General features: G+C 39.6%; 1 protein-coding gene across 1 annotated transcript in view; it reads right to left on the bottom strand.

Moving 5' to 3' along the window:
* Window positions 1-20,870, bottom strand: part of LOC122812920 (medium-chain acyl-CoA ligase ACSF2, mitochondrial-like) — a 910,993-nt gene that overhangs the window by 140,216 nt on the left and 749,907 nt on the right. Inside the window, exon 11 of the mRNA XM_044084978.1 lies at window positions 3,847-3,954. Within this exon, the coding sequence (XP_043940913.1) occupies window positions 3,847-3,954 (108 nt within the window). The remainder of the gene's footprint in view (window positions 1-3,846; window positions 3,955-20,870) is intronic.

Genomic DNA, 20,870 nt, shown 5'->3' with positions numbered 1-20,870 from the left:
AGATGGGGGCGTGATGCATTAAGTCACATTTTTGGGAGTACGACCTGTAAAATTAAGACTTTCAGTGTAATGCTAACAGATGCACAACTGCATAAGTACAGTAGAAATGCATCCTTACAGCACTTCTATATTACATTTGAACATTTCCAAACAGTATGAAACAGTGATGTGACTGCTCATGATAACACACACACTCTTGACAACTATTTTTGTATCTGTAGCAATTTTTCACCTACAATGTCAGCAGAACAATACGTTTTGAATGTATTTTTGAGCAATAAAAATGAAACTCTTATGTGTGGCATTTTTGATGGACTAGTTACTGTGAAGGATTAGGGGTGAGGCAAAGTCAGGAACACTTTAGAGGTATAACTGGCTGACAGTTTACCTGAAACCATCACAAACACCAAAGTGAGAGTTTTCATACAGAAAGAGGGGTTCATGTGATATATAAATGACAATTTTATCTTACCCAAGTAGTGTATGGACATAGTAGCAACAGATTCAGAGAGAACAGAAAGCATCAGCAGGTTGTTCACACTCTGTACAACCACAGATCTCAATCCATACAAATTAATTCTGGATTGCAATTTCTTGAAGTGCACTCTTACAAAGAATGGTCTGTGTCCATGACTTCACTGTAATCCTGCGGCATAACTAAACTTTTTTTTTCTGTAGTCTGGTCTTATGTTTCAGCATTCTATTATTTTCTTTTAAATCACATCCCAAATGTCTTTAAACACAGGCCTCTTGGATTCTGGCTGTTAAATTAATTTGTGTGCCAGACAGCACAGTACCTGCAGGTAGTAGGTTCAGAAATGGAATACAATATGCAGGTCAGCTAATGGCACCATGTTTAACAAACAGCAACATATTGAACACAATCAAGCTAAATTATGGCAAGGGCAACACAGCATTTACCTCACTGTCACTTTTACTATTACAATTACAGTCATTGTACAAAACTTGCTTTGAAAGAAATCTCGAGCTTCCAGCCATGCTCTTCTACTGGTTGGTCATTCCTAAACTCAGTTTCACCTTAAGATGACTCCAGTCTCTAAATGGCTCTACATCTGAATCAAGGAAAGAGTAGAAATTGTAGCCATCTAAAAAGAAAGCTGAGCAGTGGAACAAAGTGAAAATTGGTACACTTCACCAAAAGCAGAGAGAGACTGGGAAGTATGCATATGAATTTGTAATAACTAAATCGAGCAGTTCTTGACAGGCAGGCTGAAGTCACTGAGGCCACAGAGTGTCAGACTTGACTAAATTTGTCCACGTGCCGCTATTTTCTTACAAAGTGAATATTGTCAGTTTGGTCAAAACATACATCTCTTTATCCTTAGCATTTCATTGTAAAAGTGCACGCAAATGAAAGGTTTTACATACATTCTAAGTAATACATAATGCCCATCCTTTTACTGTGCTACTGATACGGTCCACACATTTGACTAAAGTGGTGCATGACCTTCTGAATATACCTGTAAACTCTGTGGTTTAAGACAATTGTGAAGATCATTCCTCATCTGCAATAGGCTTCTTTCTTCCTTTAATGGAATCGGTCTGGCTTTAGCATGTCTGTTCTTTGGTCCCGGTCAGGCTACTACCTATGTTGAGAACAGCCATTAATCATAATGGCATCCTAAATGTGCTTGGATTAGTTTTAATTGGAGTGTTGGATGGACTGGCATTCTGTGAGGGTCAATAACATCCCTGGAAGAGCTTACTAAGAAGTGTGCTTGCAGAAGACAAACTCCACCTAAGTGGTAAATGCCACAGTGGAAGGGGACAGTGTCCAAAAAACTTGCTCATGGTATAAGTGACCAACTCCATTTTAAAGTCGTATCTATAAAGGAGGCATACACCAGAGTAAGTCACTTAACACCAAGAGGAAGTCTTTTGGAATCATGCCCAGAATCTGCTGGTCTTGCTCATGCATAATCCTCTGGCATTATATAGCAAGGGGAAGCTACCGCACTCCAAGCAACATCATCCTTGACCTCTGGCCATAAGTACAAAATCCCACCTAAAAAAACAGGTCACCACAAAATGGAAAAACTGAAAAGTTAGCAGTCAAAGAACTGGTTAGCAGAAAATGAAAACGTGTGGACACCACAAGTCCTGAGGATTTTACATCTGGTTTGGCACTGCCCTTCTACCCAGTCTACTTACCTGCTTCAACCTTGCTCCTGGCCTGTCCTAGATCCTTTGGAGGCAGATTGTGAAAATGTCTCCAGCACTCCTAAATCAACCCTCTGAGTTTGTAAAATGTACAGCCTGTACTCTGATTTTCAGGTGCCATAATGGACACATCCTTCACTGCTTTTTTTCTGAGCCATTAGAATGGTTCTCCCAGTAAGCCAATCAAACTACTGAGTACAGGAAAGTTCACCTTTTACCAAGGTTTATGGGCAGATTCGTTTCCCATGGCAAAGGGCCTCCTCAAATTTTAAAATTTCTGATGGAAAAGACAGGGTTCCTACACTACATATGCCTGCCTCAGTCTTCGTCCCTTTCAATTACAGGAAATTTGCCAAGGAATACACTGCCACGTGCCACAAAATTAGTTCCCAATAGGCCCAGAATTCAAAGCAGCAGCACTGCCTCTGCCGGAGAGAAAATAATGAAATCCCTTTATCTTGGAACCCATAAACTCAGATCTGAATGAAGAGTCTCTCTCTTCTAGAAACAAAAAGAGGGGCTGAAAGAAATTTTTGGAGTTAGTATGAAGTACTTTATCTGCCAGGCCTAAAGATACCTGTGTCAAAGGCAGTCTCTCCCACCCTTGTCCTCTTTTTTTTTTTTCTTTTTTTTTTGTTACTTTAATAGAAAAGGTACTCACAAAATATTTTATTTTGAGCTAATTTTTAATGTGTTGTTTATTTTTAACTTTAACCTGAAAAATGACTACCACACAACTGATTTTCCAGGTACCAAATTCAGCTGCACTTTGAGTGCTAAGGACAGCTTGTCAGATGGCACCAAGGGATTAAAAGAACTAATGGTGATCGTTAACATTTTTTTTTATCTGAAAGACACTCTACCAAGCTACACTTTAATTTACTTCAAGGTCTTCTATTATGCTGTCCCTTTTCTGGCCCTAAATAAACATGGAAACTACACAACTCCTTGGTATACGGTTTACATAGTTTTTCAAAGTTTAATAAGGGTTAAGTCTGCTTCTCAAAATTATGACATTTATGTGGGATTGGGAACAAATACATTTGAAATTGCTGTTACATTGAAGAATTCCCTCTTGCTCTGGCACAGAAATTTCAGAGTAAGCAATATGTATGCAGCTGCAGTAAGGGTGCTTCAAACCTCAACATCTAGGTGTGCAGGGGGACTTGCCCTCTTAAAAATGCTAATGTGCAACAACATTTTGCATTTTTTCTTAAGTATCGCATTTCAAGTTTTCAGAGTTTTAAGACTAAGTATGAAGTCGCAAACATCTGACAATGCACCTCTGTCCACAGCTAGGGGTATGCTCTCATTGCTGGTACTGCCTCTCTTCTTTAGAGCTATTAAGTCTCTAGACATGGTCTAGGTAAAGAAAATGAACTTTAATCACTCCACAATAGCTCTCTCACTGGTGACAGACAATTATCATTTTATGGCAAATTACTACACAAACGTGTTTGTCCCTGAGCTGCCATACTGTCTTGACCAGTCCAGTGCTGGTGGTATCATTCTCACAGTTCCATTGCAATCATTCGGTCTGAGCGTCCCTTCACAGCAGCTACATCAAAACTAAAGTAGCACTACAAACATCTCTTCTTCCATAACACACTGACGATTCTCCTTACCAGAGACCTCTCAACCCCACCCAATTCAATTTATCCTTACCTCAATATGTGGGCCAACATACCCAACTGTATCGGTCTTCCTCAAAATTTCATCTTGTGGAAATCCAATGAATGTCACAGGGCTATTTTCTGTTGTTCCATAGCCAACCTAGGAAGTAAAAGCACTATTAATAAATCAGAAATATTTCTAAGATTATGCTACACAATTCCTAACAGACCATTTCTGCTCTTAAATGTCTCAGTTCTGTTGCCACTGTAGTATTTACAAGATTCAAAAAACAGTTTATATCCTACAGTAATTAGACTTCTGAACTCAGACACTATTCCCAGAGGTCTGGATATACAAGTTAGCTTTTATTTGTGCAATATATACTTATAAAAGTTTCAATGAAGTGCAGTAACTATTTATCAAATCCATAGTCAGTACTATTTAACTCACTCAGTGCAATATTAGACAAATAATTAAGGCATTGTTTAATATGTAGTGTGTTTTGTACTACTTTAAATGGGGTAGTTAATTTAACTCAGGGGAGGGTATTGTTTTCCATATTTGAGTGTTGGCAAATATCTTTGCACTTTCTTTTGTGTATTGGAAGTAGTACTGTATTTGATAGTATATTTATTCCTCTACTTGTATGTGTTTTATATTTCCTTTGTAACCTCGAGAACTGAGCTGATGCATGGAATTTTGTTTAGGCTACACGTGTAGTTCTAAACAACAAAGTTTACTTTGACAAAAATTATCAGTTTTACACTGTGCGTTACTGTTACTTTTACTCAAATGAAAATGTCTATTTTGAACCTTTTATTTTTATCCTGTCGACTAATACTGCTGAATTTGCTTTAGTTATTTTTGGGCAAACAGCTATCTTCATTTCTTATACAAATGTTCTTAATTTCTCTTTCATAACATTGACAATTACTGAATTAGATGCAGCTTCTCAAAACAATGTTGCAAACTTCTCATTTATTATATCTATACATAAAGTATTTTGGGATTGCTGCTGCAGTTTAAATCCTTATCTGTGGGAAGCAGCTCTGTGTTTCTCTCTGAGAAGAGGTGTTCATGTCACAGATTCATAGGTAATTACTGGGTTAAGAACCCTAAACGTTCTTTTTAAGCCTAGCCATGCTTCCACAAGTGTATTTCACAGGTCTTCATGCCATGCATTTTTTATTTTATTTATTTACATTTGTTTTCCGGGAAATTCCAACTGGACACAGGTCCTTTTTCAGCGGAGGCCAGTGGAGAAAAGCTCCACAGAACAATAAATGAGCAGCAGAGTACATAAAAAACAACTGAATATACATACAATAGCAAATGATACATACTGCAGCAAACATTAGCTATACATACAAGAAGAAACATAGTAATGAACAGATATACCAATATCTAGCTAGATGCTAGGAATAAAAGTAGGATGTATATACAGATAGTACTAAGCTCAAATTATATACAAATATTGCACTAAACTCAAACAGATATAAAGCAGATGCTCCACACGAAGGTTGAACAAGCTAAAAGGGCTAATGGGATGGAAGGGGATGATAGAGGAGTAAGAAAGGAGACGGAGTGAGTAGTATATGTGGTAGTGAGGAAGCTAGGTGTAAGCCAGTTGGATATGTATTTGGAGTTGAGATGACGTGAGGTAGTTAAGCATGTTATAACAGGTCTGAGATTGAGTGAGGAGAGAAGGGGAGGGTAAACGGTGAGGCAGAGCCTGCACAGAAAGGAAAGCAAGAATCAGACTGTGTGAGGCAGGGTGGCTAGGGGAGATAAAGGGGAGGTAAAAAGGAGGGTTACTAGTCGGGATTGGTGCATGATCATAATCAGAGACTTAAGTGAGTTTTTAGTGCAGTCTTGATACAATTGCAAAAAGGCATTGTGGCTATGGGGGGGGGGGGTTGTTCCATAATCTGGACATGATGCAGGAGAATAGTGCTTCTCCCGCTGAGTTCTTGGGTTTGGTCACTAAAAGTAGATTTTTGCTGATGGAGCGTAGTGGTCTAGTGGAGCAGTAGGGCTGGAGAAGGTTTTGAAGGGATGGGACTTTAAGAGGATAGTTTACTAACTTGTGGGTGAGAGAGCTGATTCAGGTGAAGAAGTTGAGGGAGTCCAAGCCAGTCAAGTTCTCTAAGTGAGATACAGTGGTGGCTGCAATAAGGTGCACCAGTGGCAAACTTGGCAATTTTATTGTAGCAAGCCTTCAGCTTGTTCAGGTCTGTTTGTCTAAGGTAAGTATAGGAGAGGTGTAGAGTAAAGTGAAGATGAGGTGGGAATTGGCAGCAGAAATTCTGGCTGTCTTGGGGAGGAATTGTTTGTTTCTGTACAATGCACCTAGTTTTTTGTGACCCTTATTTATGGTAAGAGAAATGAGTGTGTCAAATCTGACATTATCAATCTCAACACCAAGTAATTTGGTGTGTTCTGTTTAGGAGATGACAGTATTGTCTTTGGTTAGAATATTAAAGTGGGGGATTAATTAGGTTAGTGGGTTGGAAGATAAGTTTAGTCTTGCTTGAGTTGAGTAATAACCTGGCATTAGATAGCCAGTTTTCTACAGATGAAAAGGCTTCCTGTGTGATCTTGTGAAGTTCAGGTATAGTTCGGGCTGAGCAGATGAGAGTGGAGTCATCTGCATACTGTACAAGAGAAGCATGCTTGGTGGCTGTGAATAGATCATTGGTGAAGAGCGGGAATAGTAGGGGATCAAAGATGGAGCCTTGGGGAACAATGAGTGTTACAGGAAGTCGAGGAGATTGTTCCAATCAGTTGTCTGGAAAGATGACCTATCAGTAGCTGATTGGGAAAAGGATAGGTTAAGTGAGAACAGAGATTAGTAGTTTGTGAGACACCATGTCAAAAGCCTTGGACAAATTCAGAAATATAGCAGAGGAGAACAGGCCCTATTTAATCTTCCACAAGGACAGAGTATCACTCTGGACAAACCCTTCCTTTCTCCCAAAGTTATTTCAGATTTTTCCATCAATCAGACCATTGACTTGACAGTATTTTTCCTAAATTTTACTAATAAAGGGGAATTACTGTCTATACTCTTTGGATGTACATAGACAAATGAGGTTTTATTTAGACAAAACCAAAGCAGTACGTAAAACCAAGCAACTTTTCATTTCCTTCTCTAAACCTAGAATGGAAAATTCTGTCTCCAAGATGACTATCTAAATGGCTAAGGGACTGCATACACTACATCTATTCGCTTGCGAAAAAGGCTATACCCACAGAATGTTCAGCCCACTCTACCAAATGTATGGCAACTTCTGTAGCCTTCCATTCGAGAGCCTCTATGGATATTTGTGCAGCAGCCATATGGGTTGAGCCCCACACACTTTTATTAATCATTACAAATTACATGTGGTCTCCAGAGGGAGAACTGCCTTCGGCTCAATGGTGCTCAGGAATGTTCTTCCATAAGGGACACCCAGGTTTCTCAGGTAGCTTGGGATTCTGTCCCATCAATGATGAATGGAAAGAAGATTAACAACATCAGATAAAGAAGTTTTATCTTACCATAACATTCCGTCTGTGTTGTTGGATCTTCTTTCATTCATCACTTCCCACTCTCCTTCCCCCCTCTAAAGGCTTCTGGGAGATGCTTTGTGTTCAAGTGTCGAGTTAGGGAATTTGTGCAGAAATGGCCTCTGCTTTACTAATACTGGGCAAACTCGATCTGAGGTAACAGGGAGAAGGGCACTATGGGTACAAGCTTAGCTCGAGAGGTTTTTAGCTGGCGTGAGCTTGAAATTAGGCTGACTCAGTTCCGAGGGCTTGGAACCAAACCCATCAGTAATGAATGAAAGATCAACAACACAGATGGAACGTTATGATAAGACATAACTTCTTTGTTTTTCTTCTTTTATTTGCTTTTTGATCTTATTGCACAACTCTAGGAATGACTGTCTAGAGGAGGAGGAGTGCCAGTGCTCCCAGGCCTCATCTCTGATTTTAATTAGTGCCCTGGTGCTTTTTTGTAGCCAAGGGGAGTACTGTGTTTTGACTCAGGCATTTCTTATGGGGACATGTGTGTTTAGGATGTTTAGGAAGGAGCTATTGAAGAAGTGGACGGGCTTCATCCAGATTTAGGTACTTTACTGGTGTCCAATCACATTTTTGAAGGGATGAGATAAAGGAAAGAGGGTTATAGTTTACCCTATTTCAGATTCGTCTATAGATGGGTTTAGCACAATTTAAGTGGTGTCTCAGAAGGAATGTTGGAGTCTGGTCACTCAGGCTGTCTGGTATGAGTGAGTGTCTTTACTGACTAATATCCAGTCGAGAGTAGTATGTTTGTTAGAGTTTTTATTTATCAGGGTAGGTGACTATTAGTTGGCAGAAACCATGAAGGTATAGGTGGTGGGCTGGGGTGATTGTTACTACAAGATATCCAGTTGATATTAAAATCACCTAGGATTATGGTTTCCTGGGGTAGAGAATGGTTAGCCCAGTTCAGGAGGTTTTCCAGGGATGGGATGTTTTGGCCAGGTGGGAAGTAACATCCTATAATGTTGATTGTTTTATTTGGGTTTAGTTTGAGTTTGGCATATGGGATTTCTTTGTTTCCAATGTGGGCTGCAGATGTATTAAGGATCTGGATGTTGAGGTGGTGTTTAAACTTTAGAGCCACACCACCCACTTTCTTAGATGGCCTATCTACTCAATGTTATAACCCGTTGAGAGTATTTCCTCACTTTGGATGTAAAGTTTGAGCCAGGATTCGGCCAGGATGAGAATATCAGAGAGTATAAAGCTATGTTGGCATTTAGGTCATGGGTTTTATTAGTTATTTCTGATATTTAGACACATGAACAGGAGGTCAGATGGCTTTCTGTTGGAGGTTAGTTGTGAGAAGGAGCAGCTATTAGGCAGATTTTTAGGTTAGGAGCTGGTAATGGCAGGACCAGGGTTAGGGTGGATATCACCAGTGAGCGTTAATTTAGATAGGGCAGTAAACATAACTTTTATAAATCTGGTAATTAACGAGTCATATTTTAGGGATATTTTTTGTTTGAATGTAGCAGGTGACTGGTAGTACAGTGGATGTATTGTGATGGTATGACAAGTGTAATTAGAAGGTGAGTGATGGACAGAAGTGAGAGTAAGGGTGCAGTGACAGTGGTGGGGTGCGTCTATTATAGAGTCCTGGAAGGATGCAAGGTGTGCAAGAAGAGTGCTGGTAAGAAGTGTAAGTAAATTATGTAGTAAGTAGCATGACTGTGTCAGGTGAGCAGTTAAACGAAGTGGGTGGGGTACTGTGGGCGGTAGAGGAGATAAGTTACTAGTATTGTTCTGATTGGTTGCTGGTTATTGGGAGGGGTTAGTGCCTAGAATAAATCTAGATGTAGTGGGGGCAGGTGGGATTAGAGGGCAGGGTGGGGCATGAAGTGAGCCCGTGTGTGCGAACAGAGCGGGCTTAAACACCTCCGAGCTGTGGATCACCAGGTAAGTATCTAATGGCTTACCAGTGAGCAGAATTCAACTGCTGATGAGCACTTGTGTCTTGATGAGAGACTAGTCATTTAATGATGGCTTCATAAACAGCAGGAATCTAATACAGATTTAGTATTGGGGGGGTTGAGGGGTAGCAAAAAAGGTGTGAACCAGGTGCAATGCAAAGAAAACAGTTTTTCCACTGCTTGCCTCTCTGGCTATCGGTGAAGGTCTCAGTGGGGCGTGTAGTAATACAAACTCGACCTGTAAAGTGAATGAGAGAAGAGACAGCAAAGTTTACTAAGGTTGGGAGTGTGCCTTCATATGGACTTGTGTATTAGTAGCCAGTTTGTGCACAGAATAGAGTAGGGAGATACAGCACTGAAAGGGCTGCTTGAGAGTTATTTTTTAATCAGAGAATAGGAAGAACCTGAATTAAGTGTATACTGTCTAGTAGACAGTCTCACTGCACAAGTCAGTTTTCTTAGCGCTGAGAACAAAGTAACAAAGCTAATGTTAAAGCTTCACTACCATAACACATACATGTAGAATGCCTGGGTGGACTGACCCTGCTCTTCAGGCTCAAGGGGTATATCCTTGGTTTAGTTTTGCAGTAGCGATTCCTTCCTAGACTGTATGGGTGGTGTGGTAGCCACAGACTGCACAGTTGCTTGCGTGTGCTCAGTGAACAGACCTCAACTGCTGATGAGCACTTGTGTCCTGCACTTTATGGAGTGGTACATGCTTGGGTAAGAGTGACAGAACATTTACAACCTCTCTCTTTCTAATAGAGACATATTTGGCAGACCAGGGGTAAATTTACGATTCACTATCCACTGATCCAAGTTGTACTTAAGTGCAGGAAGGAACTCGGCTTTACGTGGATGGGAAGTCTGTTTTGGAGAAAAGGGTGGCCTCCAATATGTCCTATTTAAATTGCAGATGACGTTTAGGTCCCTAGACTGTTTTTTTTTTCTAATGGCATTTGCTTGCGGATGTACAACACGTCCATAAAGTGCTGGATCAGAGTATGCCTTGATTACCAGGCATAGATTGCCTCTCAGCAGTCTGTGGTTGGCAAAGTACAAAGATAAGGATTTGAGACAAACTGCAAAGGAGATGTGTACACCATTTATTATTTTTGCGAGGAATCTTATGGATGCTCCAGTTTTTGCATATGTCTGGTAAAGTACATACTGAAAGGGGCGTTGTGCTCAGTGACTGGTCTAATAAGGGACAAGTACAATGGAACAATAACATTTTTGGAACTTAATGCCACACCCTTGCTTATATGTTGTGCAATATAAAATTATTTCCTTACTACAGCAGACACAACAGTCAAAAGCCAAGTCACTATCTAGATGTGTTCCCAAATCCCTGACCACAAGGTCAATTCTTAGGGGGTGTATTGTCATTTCATTAACTTCCAGGGGTAGTTGTCTTTTGAAAAGCTACTATTATCCATTTTTTAGCACTGAGATTTAGACAAAGTCTGGCAGCAATTACTAGTCTGTGTCAGGCCTTCTAGGAGGATGTTTGCATCTATGGGAGCAGTGCCAGATCCAGAATAGATATAGATGGAGGAGCTACTGTTGACCAAACTCGGATGTCAGCACCCATTCAGTACTTGACAGCAACATCTGCTGCTATGCTCATGTTTTGCATATACATTGAATTGTGTAAAGCAAGTACATTTCACACATATATAAAAAACATTAGCAGAATCCATAATAGTAGATATTAAGTTTAGCAAAATTTGAATTCCTGTTTAATTTTCTTGTCCCCCCTACACCCCTGTCCACTCTTTCCAGATGACATCTTTCTTGAGCTTCTATGCCTTGTCTTACTCTTCAGCCCCCCCCCCCCAATCCTTTTAACACTAACTGTCCAAAACTGCTCAGAAATAACTGAAATAAGCTGGGGATCTGAGGGCCACTGGACCCCCCCCCCATAAGCCAGTGAGTTTGAAATACTGAGGTGTCACTTAGAGATGTTTTCCATCCTTCTGATCCAATGATGACCTAAACAAAAATGTTGACTTACGAAAGAAATACGATATTAGTTATCAAAGCTGACAAAATATTTCCCAACAAATAAAAAGGCAAATGCTTATAAGAATACATAAATCAACATGGAAAAAAACGTACCTGCCTCCACCCCCAATAAAAAAAGATTTTTATATGCCCCTTTTGTTGTTAGAATGGGATGAAAGTGAAACAACAACTGTTCACAATCCTATATTTTACATTGCTGCACTCAAACATATAAACAGCATGTCTCCTCAATACTAAAACCCAAGACCGCCACATCCATTTTGTACCCCTGATGTCAGACTAGGATAAAAAGTAAGCATGCCACAATAATACATTCAACTTGATGCTGTGTGTGTGTGTGTGTGTGTATATATATATATATATATATCTACATCTATATATGGAATCACTACTGAATACCGAACACCCAAAATCCCGATGCTTAAAACACAGAGACCCCACAATACCGAATACATAAAACTGTGAAATTCAAAATCGCGAAAGTTACACAACCAAACAGCGCACACACACACACCTTCCCCCCACAACCAAACAATTAATCCTACACTAGACATAGGCAGGGGGGCAAGCCTCCCTGCACCCCCACGTGAGGGGCTGCGCCCACCACATCTCCCTACTTTATTATTCTAACTCTGAGATCGCACAGACACACAAGGCAAACTCACACCCACACATTACAGTCGCTTACACACACACTACACCCCTCACAAACACACTTACACATACATACTTAGCCCTTCTGGTGTTGCAGTTCAGCTAACACAAAATCCCTCAACATCTGGATTTTGCATTTTGCGCTTCTGGTCTTTCGGTAATGCGGGGTTTCAGTCATCTGGTCTTGGTGTTTTCTGCGTCGGGATTTTGAGCGTTCGGTATTTCGTAGTGATTATACATATATATATATATATATATATATATATATATATATATATATATATATATATAGAGACACACACACATATATATAATGTGTGGACAAAGGCCAATGAAAAATAGGTACAAATCTGTATGCTGATTAACATATTTGCATACATAATTATGTAACCCAGCGCACTCCAATGGAATTGCGGGATACCAACTTTCAAATGCAAACTGAACAGACAACCAAAATATGATCATGAAACAATATAAGCAGAATACTGTTTTATTTATATTAATATCTGAACTTGTGCAAAACTAAAATAAATAATTTTATAAAAATAAAATTAGCTGTGGCTGGCTGTGCTTCAGCCTTCTTCATTGGATAACACAAAATATAAACCAGAACAAAACTGTTTTATTTATATTAACATCTGAATTTGTAAAACTAAAATAAAATTTGCTTAAATAAAAATAAAATTAACTTAGCAAAGCACAGGTCTTTTTTTACAACCCAGGCCTCCCCATCAGTCCCATCCCTCCAGCTAGCCTGTTCAGAAAATTCTCTAATTGCACGCCACCACAAAGTACAGATTAGAGGCTATTTCGTTGGTAAATTGCTTTCAAGAACAAAAATAGCGCTGACAGGATATCTGTCCATCTGTTAGCACAACAGTCAGCAGTTAGTGATAAAGTCAGAAATACAAGAAGGGGTGGGGTGTGTGGAGGCCAGAAGCCAGGGAGATAGTAAATATTGCCTTTATGAAGTTGGAACAATAACACACTTTGCATTATAATACATTTTCTGAAGCATATGAAGTCTGAGATTAAAAGCACCTGTCATTACTTTGCTTACTGATTTAGTAGAGTCCTCAATCTTGCAAGAAATGTACATTTCACAAGACAAAGCACCTTAGGAGTTAGGACTATTAACTACATACATCTAAGACAGCAAGCCCTATGCTGGGTAAAAGTGCACAATACATACACAAACTGACATTACACCACAGGTGCAATTATTAGCAATGACAGCATACACACACTACAGGTAAAATATGAAACAATTACTATCACCTCACTAACAATTTCAGCTACAAAGCTCACCAGATGGTTAAAATCTTTTACTTTATACTTACAAAAAAAGTTCTTTTTATGGCTTAATATAATTCAATATTATTTTCCATGAATATACTTGTATATCTTGTATGGTGGGGCACCTACCTCAATAAGAAACACTGTGTGTTGCCTGTAATAAAAATACAGTTTCAAAAGTAATTTTGAAAGCTAACCTCACATTGCAGTTTCTTATTCATTATGCTATGCTATGAATCACCAGTTGGCACCCGATGATCGTCTCTGAGATATGAGATACAAAATTATGCATTGCTTCAAAAATCATTGACTAATGGGTAAACTGAAATTAAAATCAGCAGAAGGCACAGATACAGCTCCATAAAATTAATTATTTAGTTATGACTGCTGCAGACATTATGGCCATACCTCTCAATCTCAAAGCAAGAAATCTAGACAAAGCCACAAATAATGGGGGACCAAACAAAGGCACATAGATAGTCAGAGACTATTTAAATGCTGCTCTTCTAAACTTAGACTGTGGACAAAGTAGCAGATTTTGCATAGCATGAATTTTCTGAAGGATGAAGTCTGAAAATCAAATGTAATGTCTGCTGCCTGCCATTATTTTCCTGACTTCAGTCCTCAAAGATCTGCCACTGCCAGTGTTTTGGCAGAAAACTACAATTTTATGAGAAGCAGACCCATAACAAAACCCAAAAGCTTATTTCCCCTTTAGTAGTTTCTAGTATGCACAAGCACCAAAATGAAACATTTCTCCCAGACCCCCACTAACCCCTTCAGCAGTATGTTTGTAAGTATGCACAAGCACCAAAATAAAACATGTCCCCAGGACCCCCCCCCCCCACTAACCCCTTCAGCAGTATGTGTGTAAGTATGCAAAAGCACCAAAATGAAACATTTCCCCCAGGCTCAGTTTTAATCAGTTTCTCCTTAATTCCCGATGTAAAGCAAACTAATAAGTCTGTTTGTTTATGCACCTTTACTTAAGCATTTTGCATACTTCTCTGTCTTGGATAGTGTGATATTTAGCATTTTGTTTTGGTTTTGCCTTGTGTTGCCTTATGTCTCTTGAGTACAGAACGGATTAGCCAACAAAACCAAACAATCTCTATGATCAAGGGAACAGTGTCAGAAGGTCCAGTGCAGACCTATCACCTAGACAGTGTGTGTCGTCTTCAACTCAGCAGCTGTAATATTTAAAACCGGGAACATTTTGTCTCGGATAATAACTCACTATTAAGGCTGATTCCTGTTAAAATAATGTACTTTATGTAATTGCTGGGCATAGCAGCACACAATCTTGGAACATAATAAACACATAGCTAATCTGATTACAGCTTCTCAAATTACAAGGTCCAGCACTCAATGAATCCTAAAATACATGGAGAAGACAAAATTACAAACTGCAAAACTCTGAGCGTCAGTTCCAAGCCCATGAGGTGCAACTGCTAACCCAACGTTATAACATTAAGAAATCAGCATTCCATAGCGGCTAAAACAGCCAAACATTCACACACTTCCACTAAAAGCTTTCATATCTGCTGCATCATCATAGATTGGGGGAGACCTAAGTATTTGCCAAACTCCAAATGGTGAAGACGTACATGCTAACGTTCATTGGCGAGTCCACTAAGTTCAATACAGCCAAACACAGTCACACCAGTTTTCACAAAGAACATTAAGCAGGATGTCAAATGACAATACTGAAAGGTCTTAAAATGAAGATGATTTCCATGTAGCTTTCCTGGCATCTGAAATGGATTATTACCTTGTTCAGTCCTACTGAAGACAGTCTAAGCATCATTCCACATGTTGCCTCTTCTAACTGGGAGTACAATCACACTAGTAATAGATAAAACTCTGTCGGTTTTAGAAATATTAAAAACAAGAGAGTAGAATAGACAGTTTGAAAGTCCAAGATTAATTGGTTTGAGTCTCGGAATGACTGAAAATGCAAATTTAACTAATTGGAGATTGCCGTTCTTGACAATATTCCCTTTTCTCTGATATATGGCACTCAGAGTTGTTGCATACCTTACTCTGCAGTCGTCAGTCTGATTGATAAACCATTATATAAAATACATACATGATTTGAATTCAGATGCATACACGTTTAAATTTTAAGTCAGTCCTGGATAAAACTGGTTGTACTAGCTGCAGGTGTGGGCTGGAGGACAAAAAATGTCCAGTTAGTGCCAGGTGGCCATACTTACTAGAACATACATCTCATGATCTCACTCAACAGCGGCAACACTCATATCTCTTTCTTTCTTAAGCTCAAAAAAAAAAAAAAAAAAAAAAAACAAGAACAGCCACATTGCAGTTTGCACTTTTTTCCCCTTGATTGTTTCTTTTATGGTATTAAGCTACTGTACCTGATGGAGCCCCGGAAGAACTAGTCTGGGTCTGGTGGTGCTACATGCTGCTGCCACTGGTGATATATTTTTCATCTTTTGAGTTTAACTGCATTGACTGAGATGAGACCACCACCTATCACCAGACCAGGATGAGTCCCGACCAATGACTGCTGCTGCAGACTTCCTGCTAGACCTTTGCTGTAGTGCACTGAACGACTGCATGTCTGTGTCTGCACTTTGCACTTGTTACTACCATGAATGAATGAACCCGGAATGGCTTGCCTACATGTGTACTTGCTTGGAACATAAATACAGAAGTGCATACCCCTCTACCCCAGCCGTATTCCGACAGGCTGGCACTGTCTGCTCATGGTGTTGACGACATCACGCACTCCCTGTATATGGTGACATCATCAAAAATTTTAAAAATGACCGGGAAATTTGGAAATTAAAGGGGCCAATTGGGAATTCGTGGCACCCCAATATTTGGACCTTAAAACTGGTAAATGCCGAAGAATTTGGTACGGTTGAAAGGTAGGATATAAATATATATATATATATATATATATATATATATATATATATATATATATATATATATGTGTGTGTATGTGTGTGTGTGTGTGTGTATATATATATATATATATATATATATATATATATATATATATATATATATATATATACATACATATATCTATAGATGCACAGCATGGCTCCGTCCTTACCACTACCACGAAAAAAAACATCACATACACAAACATATTATACATATATATGCATATATACACACACGCAGTCTTCTGCATCCTAGTCTGTTGCTTCTACAAAGTACATTGCCTCTAGATTGGATTACAGTAATCTTTTGTGCAAACCTCTATTGTCTGACTGTATGGAAAGTTAAGGAAAAAAAATTACCGAACTGTCCCCAGCACCCAAATAAGCCATAACAACCTTCTGATCACACCTCTTAACAGTCAGTTTTAGAGTATGTGAAATTCAGGGCAGAGGCTGAAGATGAGAGTCCCCCTACAAAGACTGTCAAAATCTCCATAAAGAGCTGGTGGGATGAGGGGTTGATCCAGAGACCACTCTCCATAACTACTTTCTTCTCAAAGTATCTGGTTTGACCCCTGCCAAGATAAAAATTCCATTAAGGCATTTTTGTTTGATAGAAACATTAGCCACATCCGGATTGCTTCACCGATATACATTAGTCCTGCAAACCCACAGTTACAACTCTGCAATTACAATAAAGTCAATCATTTCATCCATAGGGCAGCCCCCAATACCCATTTCCACCCACTAGACCTGGTCTCAGCTTTCCAGGATAAAAAAAAAAATATTGGTTACATTAATGTACTTTTTTAATTAAACTGATGCATCTTGTGTTCCAGCTTGCTTCACCAAACACAGATTTGTTTCTCCAAAATGAGAATCACAACACACTATACAGAGAAGCTAATTGCTTCACTCACTGACAGCCCTATTAAGTAGTCTGTCTAGCAAACTCATGTGCTGCTTTGATTAATGAGAGAGAGGTTACATAAAAATATATATCAGATGGGGTATACCTGTATTTCACATTTACTGCTGTTCCATAAGAAATGACAACCTTCAAGTCTTAGTGTGTTTAAACCGAACAGGAATTGCAAAAGAGGGAAATGGCAAAATGAATTCATTCTGAAGAGGAGGAAATGTTTAGCAAGACAATTTTTTTCAAAGCCTCAACTGTACTGTTTGCTTTACAGAACTGAAGTCAAGTGCGTTGTGCCTAGTTAAGTACATCAGAAAGGGAAACACTGACATCTGGTAAGAAGATACTTGGGGCCTGATTTGTCACATATCAGGAGGTGACACCACTGAGTGTTAGACAAAAGATTCTGCCAGCACTTTACAATTAGGAACACTGACTCCACTGAACCAAAAGTCAAATAATGAATTTACTAGATCATATCGGGACACCCAAATACACCTGACATAACAGAAATAACTTGAGACATGGTTCAGCTGTAATACAGTCGCTCCCCACCTTCTTCCAAATTAAGTGTTAAATGCATTTAAGTAACAGACCAGGTAAAAGAAAAAAAAAATCAGAGTCGTCCTTATGTTTCTATCCAAAATCAAAGAGCCTCTTCAAACGATATGACAATGCTCAACTGGCTAACCTACTAGATCTTAAGTAAAGCCAAGCTCACCATTAACAGTAGTTTACATTCCTCCTCCAAGCCCTATAGTTCTTTAGGCAACTTTACAAGACATCCTTAAAAGTGAACAGTAAAGGAAGTTCAATACTTAGCAGACTAACACAAACTTACAAGGTCCGGAAACAGCATGTTTTTGCCTAATCAAAACAACCTCACACAAATTGTTATGGAGCCATTTAGATCAAATGTAAATAGTACACTACTGGACTAAATAACAACTAATGCTCCATTCAGATTCATTTATATGAAATGCTCACCAGATACTGTAAGTGAACAATCTACCAATATCTACTAAACTCAACCACTACCCCAAAATTAACTCCTGTTATAGTCAAACCAAGTAATATAAGTGAAAAGAGGACCGGATCATAAATTAAACAGCACATTTATTGCCTATGGTAATTATCTGTCTTTCCCTGCAGTTACTTAAAAAAAGCATAACCACTACAATCTGGAATGCAGAGAACGAACCTGAACACAAACACAATTCCATCACGCTTTTTCAGTACTTCACCCTTTAATCTCCCAGGAGTTTGTCTCATGGCATTAGGCTGCAAAGTGATACAGAAAGGGTTTCCTTCTGAAATGACAGCACTCAAAATGCAGAGAGCTGAAAAAAATGAGAGAGACCAAAATCTCAAAGACTGAATCTTAAATTGCTCTTCTCCTTAAAACTTTTTGCAGCAGGCAACCCCCCCCAAAACTTCTGCATACCAACTCGGAGATGGTCATACCTCAGAGAAAAGGGAATATTCCAAGAAATGGTACATCAGATCAGACTTAGTATATGTAAGTGCAGTCTTTTTAGCCATTCAGCCTATGCATTTCAGGGCTCCATCTAGCGCGTCTCGACATTTCAAATGGTTACGGATATGGAAACTGCTTGATTAAAATCAAGACTGCAAAACAGAAAATTACCATTTTGCCAAAAGCAGCATATTTGAAAGACAAGTCCAAGTGCTTTTTGTTAATGGGGAGCTTTAGCTCACCTAGCATCACTTGTAAATCCACCAATGGAGAGAGTCTGAGATTGCACATAGTTTGAAGGTATCTGTGACCTCGATCAGTCAGAGGCCTTTGATGTTGGCCTTGACTTCAGACAGAAAGATACCAAAAAAAATGAGTAGCCACAGTACCAAACCCTGGAGGACTTTTTTACCAGTGAGTGGCCTTTCTGTGGAGGTAGACTCACCTATCCTGATCTTGTGTGTATTATCTTTTAGCCATCTGGCTACCCCAGTGGTTCACCTAAATTCATGAGTTTGTCTACAATGCCTAAAAGGAGCATTGTGTTGAATGCTTTGGCCAAAGGTACATAGCATGCATGGTTTTCTCTCATCCATGGCTTTAGTCCACAGTAGGCATGACCTGCCCTTGACCAAACCAAACGAAGCTGGATCAGATGTCTCAATGCACTGTGTGTACCATGCCCATGATTATTCTTTCTATGCCTTTACACGTGGCACTAGGCAGGCTTATGGCTTTTTGGTTTCCTGGTTCAGTGGATGGCCCACCCTTGTGAAGAGGGATAACAGTTGCAGCCCCTCCACTTACTTGGCGCAATGCCTGTTTGGAGACTGTTATTGAATAATGATTCTGGTAGCAATAATAGGTTGTGCCTCATGCTGTTTAGGAGGTATACTGGAGTATTGTCAGGGTCCAGCAATGCAATGTTTTTGGCTTTGGAGAGTGCATTGAGCACCTGTTCCCTAGTGATAGTTGGGGGAGCAATGGTGTTTCTTGACAGGTGTCAAGGAGAGAAAGCAGGGTAAAACTTGACCTAAATTTATCAGCCAGTAGATTTGCTATATATTCCAGCTCAGTATAGGTGTCTCCATTTACAATTAGTGCAGCACATTGTTGTGTATTTAATTTGAATGTGGTTGCCCTTAGCCTGGGAGGCTACTTTTACCTCAAATTTAGCTTTGGTAGATTTAGTACCCAGAGTTATTTGTTTAGATGGAGAGAGTTTTTACCTTGTTGGGCATTGCATTTCCTATTTTGGCAATGATTTCCTTTTGTTATATAACCTACTGATGTTGGGGCTCCACCTGTGTGGATCATCTTTCTTTAGTTTGCCCCATGCTCATTTTGGGTAGGCCTCTCTGCCTCTGTGTAGCTGTATACATGATTGTAAATGATTTTTGTGAATGACTCGACATAGGTAGTGGTGTACCCTGGGTCAGAACTGACTTGAAATTTTGCCATAGTGCCACCAAAAGTTAGGAAGTTTGCCTTGGGAGGATTCCGGAAAGTACTATGGTTACCTTGCATCTCAGACTATTTTTCTTTCAAGGAGAATGACTTTATGGTCCAACCTGACCAGTGAGAACTTACACTTGTGGGAGTGCAACATTCCCCCACACTGGTGAGGATTAAGTCAAGGATGTTGCTGCCCCATGGGCATATGGACTAGCTGGTCCAGGGCATTCATGTTGACGTCTAGAATCTCTCTGCCTGCAACTTTGAGGTTACATACAATTACCAAATTATAGTGGGGTATTTGAAGCCATCCATGAGTTGGGTTGAAAGGAAAGTGACTCAAGTTTCATTTAAGTAAGTAGTATGGATTTCCTGTGTCATACAGGGGACCCTATAACTCACAAAAATGTAGCAAGGGATTTTGCTTATGGTGACTTGTACACGACGAGCTCAAGTGTGCCATGCTGCTTGACCAGCCCTGAGGCGAGATTGTTTTTAATGTAAATTGTGACACCTCCACCTTTTGTCCCTTTCTGTGCAGTAACTGGTCTAAATGTGTAGAATGCATTACAACTTTGCATTACCAGGGTGCTCTCTTCAGCTTTAAACCATGTCTCAGTAGCTACATAGATGACATCTACATGCTCTATAGTTAGAAGAGCTTGCAAGGAGTGGAGGTTTTTTTGTTTAGACTCCAGGCATTGAGCAGCATCATCTTTAGATAATTCTGGGTTGGTTTAGCAGATTGGCAAGGACTAAAAAAGGCACTATGGGGGTGGCCAAGATTTGAGAGAATATTCAAAAACCTACAGTGGACAGGTGCAGACCATTCCTGGTGGAGCATT

The sequence above is a fragment of the Protopterus annectens genome, chromosome 10.part0 (assembly GCF_019279795.1).
Source record: "Protopterus annectens isolate FY-2018-M chromosome 10.part0, PAN1.0, whole genome shotgun sequence".
NCBI classification, from domain to species: domain Eukaryota; kingdom Metazoa; phylum Chordata; order Ceratodontiformes; family Protopteridae; genus Protopterus; species Protopterus annectens.
This window is presented reverse-complemented; position numbering and strand designations above follow the sequence as displayed.